Below are 13,622 nucleotides of genomic sequence, written 5' to 3'. Positions count from 1 at the left end.
TAGCGAGGCAGCTCATCATCTTCCCTGTGCCTCCTCATCAGAGCTGACCTGCCAGCGCYTCAGAACGCCTAATGGCTGCAAATCAAACGGAGAGCTCCCGCTCATCAGAACCACACAGCTCAATCGCAGCCTCAGATGTAGCTCTCTCGCTTCGACATAAAGCGATCGAGGAGTCTATTGATCACTGGGTACATGGCTGCAGATCAGGAACGTTTTCGATTGAAAGAGCTGACAACAGATGTGAAGGTATTTGACAAACCCTTTTACATGACACACATCCCTGTGGGCTACAAAACGTAAAACTATGTCACAGTCAGGAGTTTTAATGTTTGAACAGWGTTTATATGAWACGTCTGTGAAAGGAAAGAAGCCCTAAAGTTCATCTGCTGAGACACGTTTTCAAGTCTGTCAATCTGGGTTGTTTTAAATATGTCCTCATATGAATTTAATTCAAAAGTTGTGTATTTTAGAAATTTATTCAAAATGAAAAACCAAAAGTTTAGCAGTCTTCGAAATGAAACGAAAAATTTGCCGCATCTTTCTTCAAAAACCTTCTTTTAAAGGAGACATTTCACTTTTAAATCCTTCTTTTTCACATTTAAATCACTCAGTTTGTGTCTATAAGAAGTGGAACTGCAATGCTTTCATCTGAATTCCTCCTTATTGTAACTCCACAAGSCCCTCGTTCATCCCTTTTCCTAGGGTGTGTCTCAGATCAACTCGTTTTGAGGCTGTCTCTTTAAATCCAAATGAGCTGCCCCTTCCAGCTTTCAGAGCAGTCCACTCTATTTAGATAGAGGAGTTTACGAACATATAGCTGCACAGAAACTTTATATTTACAAATAAATTAAAAGATAACAATAAGGGAAGACTTGTCCATCCAGCCTRACATGTTGGAGCCAGAGTCCGACCCAGAGCCAGAGGGGAATGAAGACCACCAAATTGAAGTTGGTAACTTCAGACCTCATTTGGCAGTTACATCGCACATACTGTAATTTGATTAAAAAGTTAAGAAAACTTCATAGAAAATAAAGAAAACTGAACGGGTTGAAAAATACGCATATGAAAAATAACTTTTCTGCACTCCTAGGCATTCGATATACACAACAAAATGAATTTAACAGCTAAAAAAGTGGATTTTGCATGATAAATCCCCTTTAAACCGATAGTTCAGACATTTTTGACACAACAGTCTAACCTAATTGTTATAAAAGCACAAAATTTAGCTGATTTTTTGCTACGAGTTCAGGGCTTCATTTTTGCACTGAAGAGACTGAGAGCTAAAAAGAGCTGAAGAGCAATTTTTTCACGAGATCAACTGTTCCAACAAACTGAATGTTGTCTAAATAAAACCCTCCATGTTTGTGAGTGAACCCYTACCTGATAATTACGCTGGGGTCGTGTGTGACTCCACAGGTCATGATGGCTTTAGTTCCTTTGATAACACTTTGGTCCTGTGGGGGAGTGGTAATCCGAGTGCGAGCTGCGGTGACAAATCAAAGACTTGAGAGACCAGAGAAACCTCAAATGAACAGAGGCAAAAAAAAAAAAGTCAAATGAAATTCAGAAGACTCATTTTGGCTAATATGACACGCTGGAGATTGTGATTTATTTCCTGACAGCTTGTCAAAGAAAACCCTTCAATTATTTCTTCGAGTGAACGAACCGAGAGTGTCTTTGTTAAAAGATACCCCTCATTAAAACCTACCCAGTTTTTTCACCTCATTTTACAAATTCTCTTGACAATTCAGCCAATCAAAACGTGACTTTTTAAGATGCAGCCTCAGCTGTGTCACTCCTGCACACCTACCCCAGACAACGAGGTCAGCGGACGCCTCATCGATGCCCCTGGAGTTGCTCGCCATGCAGGTGTACGTCCCGGCGTCAGAGATGTGTGAAGGCGAGATGAGCAAACTGCCAGATTCAAGCAGGGTGAACCTGGGCAGCTGCACCGAACCGCTGGCTAACACGCGCTCACCTGACACAAGAAAATAAGTAGAAAAACAAAAATCAAAGGTAAGCATTTCTTGAAGAGTTGCATATCACCCTTAATGCCAAAGTTTTAAACTAAGATCATACTATGCTGAGAAATGACAGAGTTGTAATAGTTTTGGTCAAACAATAAATAACTAAATGTGCAATCTATGAGTGTGTCCAAAACAACAGGCCGGGTCCTCCGAAGGCCGAATTTGTCGGCCGCATACGTCACAGCCCCGCGACGAAGGACGTCCAAAACCGAAGACTCCTCCGATGCGGCCGACAAATATGTTCTTCCTTTGGCCCGAATCGAAGGACTGGTCTGATGGATCCTTCCCGGCCCAGCGTATCCCATAATGCATTGCGGCCCGACCGGAGAATTTTTTATGCTAGTAATGGCGGACGAAGCGAGAGAAAAGGATACATTTTAAGTAAAAATATGGTGATATAAAAATTAAAAAATTTAGCGGTTGTAATTCTAATACTTTTATCATTTGTATGGACATGTTTTTAAATATTATTTTTTCGTCATAAAAAACGRGAAATAAACATGAATCTACAGCGGGTCAATTAGTTCTTCAAATGATACCTTTAAGTAAATTTTATAGTTTTGTGATATTAATAATGCTAATGTATTGATATTTTTCTAATTTTGATTTAAGTTTGCTTGTTTAGCGTCGTCACAGTTGCTAGGTGACGTGACGTACGCCGGGGTGGATGGGAGGCTAGACCGTCCAAATTCACAGCCTCTTTTTTTCCGGTCTTCCCGGTCTACCAAGGACCCGGCCCACCTCGACCGGACAGTCTGGGTCCTCCGGAGGACCCGGCCTGTCGTTTTGGACACAGCCATCGTCTCCAGACTACAAGGTGGGTCATTTATAAATGTAGATACACCTAAATAAAATGGGAATGGTTGGTGATATTAATTTCCTGTTTATGGCACATTAGTATTAGGGAGGGGGAAATCTTTTCAAGATGGGTGGTGACCATGGCGGCCATTTTGAAGTCAGCCATTTAGGATCCAATTTTATTTTCTTTCCAATGGGAAAAGGGTCATGTGACACATCAAACTTATTGAGAATTTCACAAGAAAAACAAATGGTATGCTTGGTCTTAACTTTTTCCTTTAATGAGTTATGTGCAAGTTTCTCTTTGTTTACAGCCATTGACATGTTTCAGAAGTTAACGTGTAAGGAGAGGATGGGAATTGTGCTGATGTCTGTTGCCACAAACAGGAAGTTAATATCACCAACCATTCCCATTTTATTTAGCTTTATCCATATAAAGGCCCCACCCTGTTTATCACAATCATTTTGGAGATAATTTATTGCCCAGCAAAATTTATTATTGTGATAGGCCTAGATGTGAAAAACTCTCAGCAACTACTACGTGAAAAATTTGTTTGAAATCTGTGAAAATGTCAGAGGAAAACCATTTTTGTGTTGCCTAAAGTCAGCCTTTTGAGGCAGCCATCTTGAATTGCATTGACTCCAAAAGTTAATCTGCTGTAGATGTGAACCAACTGAATTCTTGATGCAAGTTTCAATTAAATTTCCATTGGTTCATGAGAAGTTTTAAACAAGAACACATAGACAAGATCAGAAACATTTTCATCCTCTGCCTTTCAGTGGCYGGCAACAATACGCGAGGAGATACATGAACAGAAGAAAAACGCCAAACAGAATGGGAGATAAGATAAAAAAGAGAGGCTTACAAGAATATAAGAACAAAAGAAGGTGGATTATGGAAAAAAAAGAGTTTTTCCTGATTTGCTGTTGGAAAGCAGCATGAAAATCCTGGAACACCCAAAATCCAGCTGAAGGAATCCAATCAGACTTTATTTGTTAAGCCACGGGGTCCCATGTGTGAAGGATAACGGGGACGATAATCCCGGGATGTGTCTATATGTGTGCATGCACATGTGTTACTGAGACCTTTCTGCCAAGTTATAGCCGGTCTCGGAGCTCCTGAGGTTTCGCAGTGGAGGATGACTGACATCCCGTCGATTACGGTGCTGTCAGAAGGTCCGGCTGTGATGTTTGGCGCGATGCCTGCGGGGGAAACAAAAACACAGAAGAAAGAGTACAGTAAAAGAGTGTGAGACTGGAACACGGGTGAGAAGTAGGGGTGCAGCTGTTGCAGTCTTCTGGCCGATCATCCATCTTTAAAAAGCCTGACCTGCTGAATCCAAATTTGGCCGATACTGAATTTTAATAACTGACWCTGTCAGGTGTTATAAGGTCATGACACACCTTCAAAGTTCCAATCTTATTTTATTGAAATACATTGAACAAGACATTTGAAACAACATAAACTTGTTTTAACTGGACAACAGCCCTCTCACAGCAGACAGTGGCTGATTTTCAGACCTTTTCAGAAGTAGATAAGATGTGTATTGATTCATGAGAATTCAGACAAACAGACAAAATCATTAGTGTTTTTCCTTTGGGCACTAAAAAAATGTTTATTTTCTGTAAGAAAATAAACCTATTGCATCCCAACATTTAAATGGTACTTTTGGATTGACACAGACTTGACACCAGTGCGTCCCAACTGACTGTTTTAAACACTTGGATAGATGGCAAGTATGAAAATGAGGAGAATAAAAGACTGATAAATGGAATAAAACAGGCATTTCAAACGATGACTAAAATCCCTCATTGTGATGATCAATAAATCCAATTCTCTCCAGGATGACAAGAATGTTCATCACCAACAAAAAGACAGAGTGGGGAGTTTTGTGTCTGGAGAAGAAAAGAGCAAACACGTTTGAGTCGAGAAAGATAAGATGATCTGTGGAGAGATGGGAGGGAAAGAGGAGAGGAAGAAGCAGCGTCAGGGAAAAAAGAAAACGAGATGGAGAGAGTGATTTAGTAACTCGGAATATTATGAATTCTGATAACAAGGCGCGTCGTGGAGTGAAAGCAGCAGGAAGTGAGACACGGTGAAGAAAATTACATGTCAGAAACTCGCTGAAAAGACGCGCAGCGAGACGACAATTACCATTGATTTTCAAATTCCTGCAGTGACACGAGCTCTGATAAAAAGTCATCTACAAATTCACGGTTATGTTCGGAGGTGAGAGGGATGCAACAAACATGGCTTTTTTTTTGTAACAATAAGCACTTTTATTGTGGAGTCACAAGTGTAGGACTCATTTTTTATAGTTCATATAAAAACACTAATCTTAACCACTTAGAAAAAATATTTTGATTATTCAAAATCATCTAAAACACCACTGTTAACTTTGTCTTCCAATATTATAAAAAGTTAGTAAAGTTTTATGACTGAAACTGTTAGTGCCTTTTTTAAGGCCATGAGAAACTTTCTTCATTGTCTCAGGTGGCAGTTTGTAGCAGAGTTGATGAGAGATGAATAGTGTCTAAACATGGTGAACTTTTTTTAAAAAAAAATACTTTACTTGTTGAACATAGTTCATACATGTCAACACCTTCAGATGTCTACCTGTTTAACCGCCTTCAGAAATCCATTAAAAAATCCTTGCAATTGTCAAATGCTTCATTTACAACACTTATGTTTAGTGTACACACAACTGAAGTAAACATTATAAAATATGTCCCTTATGAACTAATTACAATCTACAGTCCAAATCATTCCACAGACAATTCACTACTCGCTTTTTAAAAATATTTCCTCATCAAAATATCACTCTTCTTTCTCCTTAATCACCTCATAGCACACTTTCCTAGCTTCTTGTCAAAAACAGGACAACTTTCGTTATAATTGGCGATGGAGAGATCGACCCAGTTGGTCAAAAGAGGTGTCAATCAAAAGAGTAGGGCGCACACAAATATTTTGAAGCCCCTAGTGGAGCGTAGCTGGCAGAAAAACAAAGGACCACAGGAGGGCCACGTAGATGTAAGAAAATTTTGAAGCTGAGTTTTTGAAAAATCGATGTAACTTTCCCTGTATGTCTGCATGAATGAAAATGGGGGGAAAATCCCTGTAATTTACAGCCAATCCATACAATGTGACATGAATGTTCAAACATTAGTTAATGGGAGTCAATATTAAGTGAAACATACTGTATCTAAGGACAAGCATAATGGTACAAAAACTCTATAAAGGACAAAGCAAAATGTAACCAATGTCTTGAGTCTTAATTATGACCCTGAGGTTTCATACATCTAGACAAATATATCTAGTCACTTTTTCTTGAACGTTACACTTTTTTTTTTACTTTTAGTGCTTGTTTTATTTGAATAGATTAAAAGGAGTCCATTAAAAGTGTTAAAATGACCCTAAATATTTCTCTCATTCAAGGTTGCACTTCATTTCCCTTTTTGCAAAGTAATTACACCTCGTCATTTCTGAATCGAAGAAAAAGCTTTGGCGAGCTACTGGCAAAATGAACAAATTTTTCGGAAAACGAAAAGATAAAAGGCCAGTTCTCAGTTTTAACAAAACCCATCATTTTAACAGCATAAAAAGAGTTCCCTAAAAAGCTGCTGGCGCACTCACTGGTAACAGCCAGGTACGTGTTGGTCTGAACTTCTCCTGCCAGATTCCGGGCGAAACACTGAAACATGCCGGTGTCATCGGGCAGCAGGCCGTTGACCTGCAGGCTCCCTCCCACCAGCACTCTGTACCTCGGCGTCTTCACGGGATTGATGGGCGAGGCGTCCTTATACCACACGATTTCAGGCTGGGGGACTCCTGCAGATGATAAGCAATAAAAACTTAACTAGAGCACATTTTACAGCTGTTAGACAGGTCTACCACGACAGGGTTAATCTCATCAACTCTGATAATGATATTCACACAGAAAAGCACTCACCCTTCGCCTGGCAGGGAATATCCACCACCTTCTCCATCTCAGCTGTGATGTGTTTCTCTGGTTCCTTTATAAACTGTGGTGGTTCTGATACAATGGGAAGAAAAATCAGAAGAGAATGTTAATACAATGCATAGAAAGACAAAAACAAGGGGACTTCGAGCCCCGCTTGCACTCACTACACACATAACACAACACCAAAGAACCACAGCCGAAGCATCCAAACTAATAAGTCAGGTGATGGGGCACATGACCCTCTATAAACAATAGAGCTATTCAAGCCTATTGTTAGGCGATGGCCCTCTTTTGCATGTGACCAACCTGTTTGTCCATGTGGAGGCAGTGCTTATAAGGCTGAGTTCACCTGAAACTCATCAGACTGAAGAAGTCTCTTGGAGGAGAGACGAAAGGTTTCACTAAAGAAGAACCCGTCCAGAGCACCTACTTATTTTTTCTTTTTGAATACGATGCATAATGTCTACATAAGTTTTAAACTTATGTTGAAAAATAATGGAGTTTTGGTCTAACTTTGAAAAGAATAACACGATGTTAGAGATGTGACAGTCCAGCCCATTCTCACTCCCAAATAGTCACATATTGAAACTTTTCCAAGCTTTTCTCTGCATCAGGTTTTGACGCGTCGGGTACCCCCTCACGTCAGTTATTGTCGAGATGGGGCGGAATCCGTTCTAAGCTAATCTTAACCAAAAACTAGCCGTCCAAAAGCCTAAAATTACCTTCAATTGCTCTCGACATCCTGTCCCTGACCGTAGTACCTAAAATTAACCATTTTTAGGAAGTGTAGGAAATTCACGTCAACTACTGTACATGTCCCAAAGCCTAAAATTACCTAATGTTTGCCCTAGACATCCTATCCCTGACTCCACTACCTAAAACTAACCATGAACCCTGATCCCTATTATTAACTACGCACCCCAACTCAAAAACCCCTATATTTTGCGTCCCAACTCATCAAAACCAGACGCCGGGGGAACCAGGAAATGCCTGGTGCGTCAACAAGTGACGCAAAGGGGTTACAAAACACGTCAAAATAAGACGCAGAGGGAACCTTGGAACAGCATCAATATGTAACGAGTCGAGAGTGAGAATGTGTTAAACCGCCACACACGAGCCAAATCGTTTGAACGGCTTGTTGTGGACAGAATAGATACATTTTTCCCTTCTCCAAGTAATATCTTTATTTTTACTTTTAAACCACAGAGACAATTGCTCCTCTTTCACTTTCTCACAGAAAACTGGCATAAGGGGTTTCTGGTTAACAAAACACAAGGTTCCGTCCATGTGATGCGATGACATCACATATTGCGTTTGTGATGACGACACTCAATTCAATTAAATTCAAATTTTAAATATACGGTGTTGAAATTTTGGCTCAATCTCCATAAAACCTATTAAGTTGAAGCCCTTTATGTGTTTTTACTATGGCAGATCTATAACTGGGATGGCTCCAAATGTTTTACCAGTTGTAGAGGTATGACCAGTGATGACTTTCTACAAGTTTCACTAAAATTCGCCAACTTGTTCATGAGATGTTTTGGCAACAAACACATGGGCAGAAACACTATCCTCCATCTTCGCCTTCCGGCGGCAGGTGATATTAAGCTCGAAAAGCCGCAGTCAGCAGTATTAAAGAAAAGGTTAACCCCACCTTCAGCTCTGAGTCACATCACAACCTTGAAAACATCAAAGTGTTTCAGTGGGATGGAATCAAAGTGACTCTAGCGATGCTATTAAACCGTTTCTTGAGGCCAACCATTAGTTTCATCCCTTTTAAAATCAATAACGTTTTCCCATTACTGCCTCACAACTTCACAGCCATGCTTTAGTCCGAGTCATGTAGGAAGACAGATTTACATTAAGGTTTCCACCTTTCTTTTCTTTACATTTGTAAACCTAAATGCCTAGATGTTTTAGTAATATATGTAGTAAACGGAAATAGCTTTTTCGTCATATGTTGTTATGCTGATGAATGACTAAACTCTTAATTGGTCAACCTCTACATGCAATATTAAGGCTGAAAGTCATTGTGGAGAACCTTATGAAGGGAATTTGTGTATGTCACGAAATCTAAATTAACACTTCCAAATAGTATACTTTTTGTACCTTGTTATTTTCTATGAGAATTAAAGGGGTATCACATTAACACAGAATCTTATCAGTTTGTTGGTTTGAAACATCCATGTGTTCAACGAATGCCATCCTTTAAAATAAGTAACTGTTTCTAGTAATAGATATGAGAAGAGTGACAAAAAATATTTTGAGTCAATAACTGAAGCTAATTAAAGCTTCTGCTAACATTTTTTTTCTATAAAAGACCTGTTTTGTTCTCACAGAAACCTCAGAATTTATGGCAAAATGAAACATAGCATTATAACCATACTGCGATTTTCATAAAAAATGAAAGGTGTGAATTGGTGTGAAACCACAGTGGTACCAGGTGTAATTAGGACACCGTCAGCTTCAAATGTGAACGAATTGACAAAACTACAACGGTGCCAAAAATAGAGGTGAAAAACCTTTTCAATGTTATATTTCTTACCAAGTACATGAAGATAGGCTCCGGCACTGACTGAAGGCACGCTGCTGCTTCGGAGGATGGCCTCGCATTCGAAGAAACCGGCATCGCTCACCACGGGGCTGAGGATGGTCAGTCTGCGGTTGAAGTCGCTCAAACCACTGGTCACCAACACGCCGTTTTTACGCCATGAGATACTCAGCTTGATAAGAGGTCTACACAGAGAACAGGAGTGTCTGATTGGTCTATGTCCTCTAAAACAGGCGAGCTAACTGGACAAACAGCACCTCGTGGTGGCTTGATGGGTCATAAACTGAATTCCTGGAGGAATGTATTTCCCACAGTTTTGTTCTCATTCACAAGACTACTACCCCCCCCCCCCCCCACACACACACACACATCCATTTTGAGCAGGAAATGTGACCCCACAGTTTTAAGATCTTTACCTGGCGTTGGCCACACACTCCATTGTGACCTCTGAGGTGCCTGTGACCACGCTGGTGTTCTTAGGAGGGATGATGATAGTGGGGGCGATTGGATCTGCTGGACCACCAATATCTAGACAGAAAGACAGTGTATTTCTTTATTTATAAAGACATTCAAACCCTACAAAAATCTTGAAATGTAATCCTTGCATTTTCATGTTGATTGCCAAAAATGCTTCATCCCAATGAAGCATTTTTGGCAATCAACATGACTGGGATGAAGCTCAGTGCCTCCAAATCCAAGGCCATGGTCTTGAGCCGGAAAAGGGCAGAGTGCCTTCTCCGGGTCAGGGGGGTCGCCCTGTCTCAAGTGGAGGAGTTTAAGTATCTGGGGATCTTGTTCACGAATGGGGGAAGAACGGAGCGGGAGATCGACAGGCGGATTGGCGCAGCGTCTGCTGTAAAGCGGGCGCTGTACCGGTCTGTCGTGGTGAAGAGAGAGCTGAGTCAGAAAGCGAAGCTCTCGATTTACCGGTCGATCTACGTTCCTACCCTCATCTATGGTCATGAGCTTTGGGTCATGACCGAACGAACGAGGTCCCGGATACAAGCGGCCGAAATGGGTTTCCTCCGCAGGGTGGCTGGGCTCTCCCTTAGAGATAGGGTGAGAAGCTCGGTCATCCGGGAGGGACTCAGAGTAGAGCTGCTGCTCCTCCACGTCGAGAGGAGCCAGTTGAGGTGGCTCGGGCATCTGGTAAGGATGCCTCCTGGACGCCTCCCTGGTGAGGTATTCCGGGCACGTCCCACCGGGAGGAGGCCCCGAGGAAGACCCAGGACACGCTGGAGGGACTATGTCTCTCGGCTGGCCTGGGAACGCCTTGGAGTTCCCCCGGAGGAGCTGGAAGAAGTGGCTGGGGAGAGGGAGGTCTGGGCCTCCCTTCTGAAGCTGCTGCCCCCGCGACCCGACCCCGGATAGGCGGAAGAAAATGGATGGATGGATGGATGCCAAAAATGCAACCTTTATGAGCCGATGGTGTCCGTTTTTTTCTTGCTGTGTTTACAGTTCATTTCTAACATATAAACTTTATGCTCATGCTTCACACCATGTCTTTTGGTTTTGGTGTATTTTTGTTGCAGTGTTACAGTATAGAGGTAGCACACAGCAGTTTGTGCTCCTTGTTTCCTTGTGAATGTAGTAATTTCCAGAGTTTTCAAGTGGCAAAGTACAAATACTTTTTACTTCCACTCCTTACATTTTAATGCAATTATCTGTACTTTCCAGTCCTTATACTTTAAAAACATAAAAAAGTAATAGCAAAAATGCAACTTCTATTACATACTAGCTTTTTTCCTCTTTATATTACTTTTGCACGGAGCCCGCGAGGGGACATGGGGAGATTTTTTTCTGTTGCGTTCCCACGCAATAGTATTGCGTTACCTCGCAATACTTTTGCGTTACCTCGCAATATCTTGCTTTTCCTCGCAATACCTTTTGCGTTACCTCGCAATATCTTGCTTTTCCTCGCAATACCTTTTGCGTTCCCTCGCAATACCTTTTGCGTTCCCTCGCAAAAGTCGTTTATAACTGTTGTGCCTGCCAGTTTATTAACAAACTCACATGTTCACCATTAGCGAGCTAGCCTACTGCTTTATTCAGCATCAGAATGAATATATCACACAACCACGCATGGAAGTATGTCATATGTCGATATTTTAACACAGTACAGCCACGCAACATCAATGTCAATTTCACGAACTTGTGGCAACACATCCTGTTTTGGTAACTGGATATTTCAAGATAAAAGTCTGATTTAATCCAGTTCATTTACAAAACAATCTTAAAAGGAGGTAAAAGGATTGCGAGGTAACGCAATACTATTGCGTGGGAACGCAAAAGAAAAAAAAATCTCCCCATGTCCCCTCGTGGGCTCCGTACTTTTGCTTCAAATAGTCAAGCCAGTGTTTTTATACATTTATTTGAGTAAAAAGCTTGAGTAGATACTTCAACTTCTAAAGACGTACTTTTAAACCCTAGTATACTCCTATTTGAGTAATGAATACTTTAAATTCTTGAAACTATTGTGTTTGCAAAATTTTTTTTTAGAAAGGACAAAAAAGATTATTAAAGCAAAACTGTTTGTGTAGACAAGCCTGATTCAATTATCAAGCTTTGTCAATTAAAAAAAAACAGCCAAAAATCTTACAAAAGTTGTTTCACAGGAGCCTGATGACAAGAAAATCACAAAAAACCCCATATCCTTAGATATTTTTAGGTAGATCCTGTTGAAGCTGACTTACTGATGGGTGCTCTGCATTGTGAGGCAGCTGGTTGTTTGAAGGGAAAGTTTTTTAAGTGTCCTACAAATTTAATTTCAGCTCACTGCACTCTCTAGGTGCCCAATGATGTGAAATATTGAAACTGACCGGTGAACACGCTGCATCCGGGTTCTGACTGATAGATGAGACAGACGACAGACCACATAGAGCATCAGAACCAAAACTCAAAGAGAAATGCTGTTGGACCAACATAAAGAAGTGAACAGTCAGCTCTTCATCCTTTTTTTTAAAAATTTGCACCAAATGTGCAAACTAGTTTCTTTGGGACGGGCCTGTGTTTGTGTCCTGATCTTCGGACAGAGCCCACGGCTGTGAAAGCTTGAGACGTGTCATGTCTGTGATAAACTCGCAGTGATCTGTCAATCCCATCATGCCCTGGGACTGAGCTCGTGGCTGCACATGTCAGATGCTGCTACGGGGGCTGTCACGACTCAATAATACCAATCTCAGTTTTCGTGCACGCCTTGATCTCTGCCCAGAAACACACACACACACACACACACACACACACCTGAGAGGGGGTGGGCAGTGATTGACTGCTTGTCACATGTAACACACTCGATCTGACATATCTTTAAGTACGCCAAAACATTTGTCTGCTTCAAAGCGAAGGAAGAAATATGTTAATTTGACCAGTTTTGAAACCTTTGAAAGCATCACTGTTAATCTTTATGGGTAAGGAGATGGAGACAGGTTTTTAGTATAAAGACTAGGTGATGTCTAAAGACAGTTCTATACTTGCCCTACTAATATTCGCTTTATTTTCATGTAATTCCTGACTGAAAACACATCCATGTAATCTGTGAAAAGGACTGATTTGTGCTCTCAGGCAGCCTTTGTCAGAGTTTTTATTGCTTTGTTTGCAGCCATCATTAGGAAAGGTCAGGTGTTGCATTTTTCTTCAAAGTTTTCTAAACGCTCATCAAATCTCACCTCAATAGCAGCCACATGCCGCTCGGAGCAGCTGTCAAATATTCTGAATTGATGTTGCTGAAAAGGGAGAAAACTAAAAGAAAGGACTAATTTTCAGGTCTGTGTCTTCAGTTTGAGATGTAATTATACGAGGCAGATAAAGGGAACGGAGGGGGTCAAATTTAGGTTTCAGATTAGTTCTTAGAAAAGCTTATTGAAAGAGTGTTAAACACTGAAAGGAAAATTTGTCAGAGTGCAGCGATTGCGCACTGTTGCACTGGACAAGGACATCTGCAAAAATATGTACCAGTGGAAGGAAATCATTTTCTGTACCTTCTGAGCAAAGTTTGCAATGAACCGGTTAAAACGACTGATGCACTTCGAGGAAAATGGTTTATTTCATGCTATGCTCTATTGGCTTTGCGTCAGTCTTTGTTGGTTTGAAAATCATTTAAAAAGCATAATTAAATAAGCTTTAAACTTGTTTAATGTTGTTACATCTCTACCTTTATTCACTCTGCTTTCACCAGGCTTTAGGCGGACACATTTGGAGGCAGAAAAAGTAATCTGCGATGCACTGTCAGAGGCATCACTGCACCAACAGATGTGAACAAATAGAAGTGCACAAATGGTAATATAT

The 13,622-nt window shown here is 40.9% G+C and overlaps 1 protein-coding gene across 1 annotated transcript in view; it reads right to left on the bottom strand.

Moving 5' to 3' along the window:
• Positions 1 to 13,622, bottom strand: part of LOC106535223 (protein sidekick-2-like) — a gene marked incomplete at its 5' end in the record, with an annotated part of 434,350 nt that overhangs the window by 76,848 nt on the left and 343,880 nt on the right. The window contains 7 exon segments of the mRNA XM_014032179.1: positions 1,381 to 1,483; positions 1,811 to 1,978; positions 3,912 to 4,028; positions 6,460 to 6,654; positions 6,776 to 6,859; positions 9,333 to 9,523; positions 9,755 to 9,866. Coding sequence (XP_013887633.1) covers positions 1,381 to 1,483; positions 1,811 to 1,978; positions 3,912 to 4,028; positions 6,460 to 6,654; positions 6,776 to 6,859; positions 9,333 to 9,523; positions 9,755 to 9,866 — 970 coding nt within the window.

This window comes from Austrofundulus limnaeus, unplaced genomic scaffold (genome assembly GCF_001266775.1).
Source record: "Austrofundulus limnaeus strain Quisiro unplaced genomic scaffold, Austrofundulus_limnaeus-1.0 Scaffold7, whole genome shotgun sequence".
Classification (NCBI taxonomy): Eukaryota; Metazoa; Chordata; class Actinopteri; order Cyprinodontiformes; family Rivulidae; genus Austrofundulus; species Austrofundulus limnaeus.
This window is presented reverse-complemented; position numbering and strand designations above follow the sequence as displayed.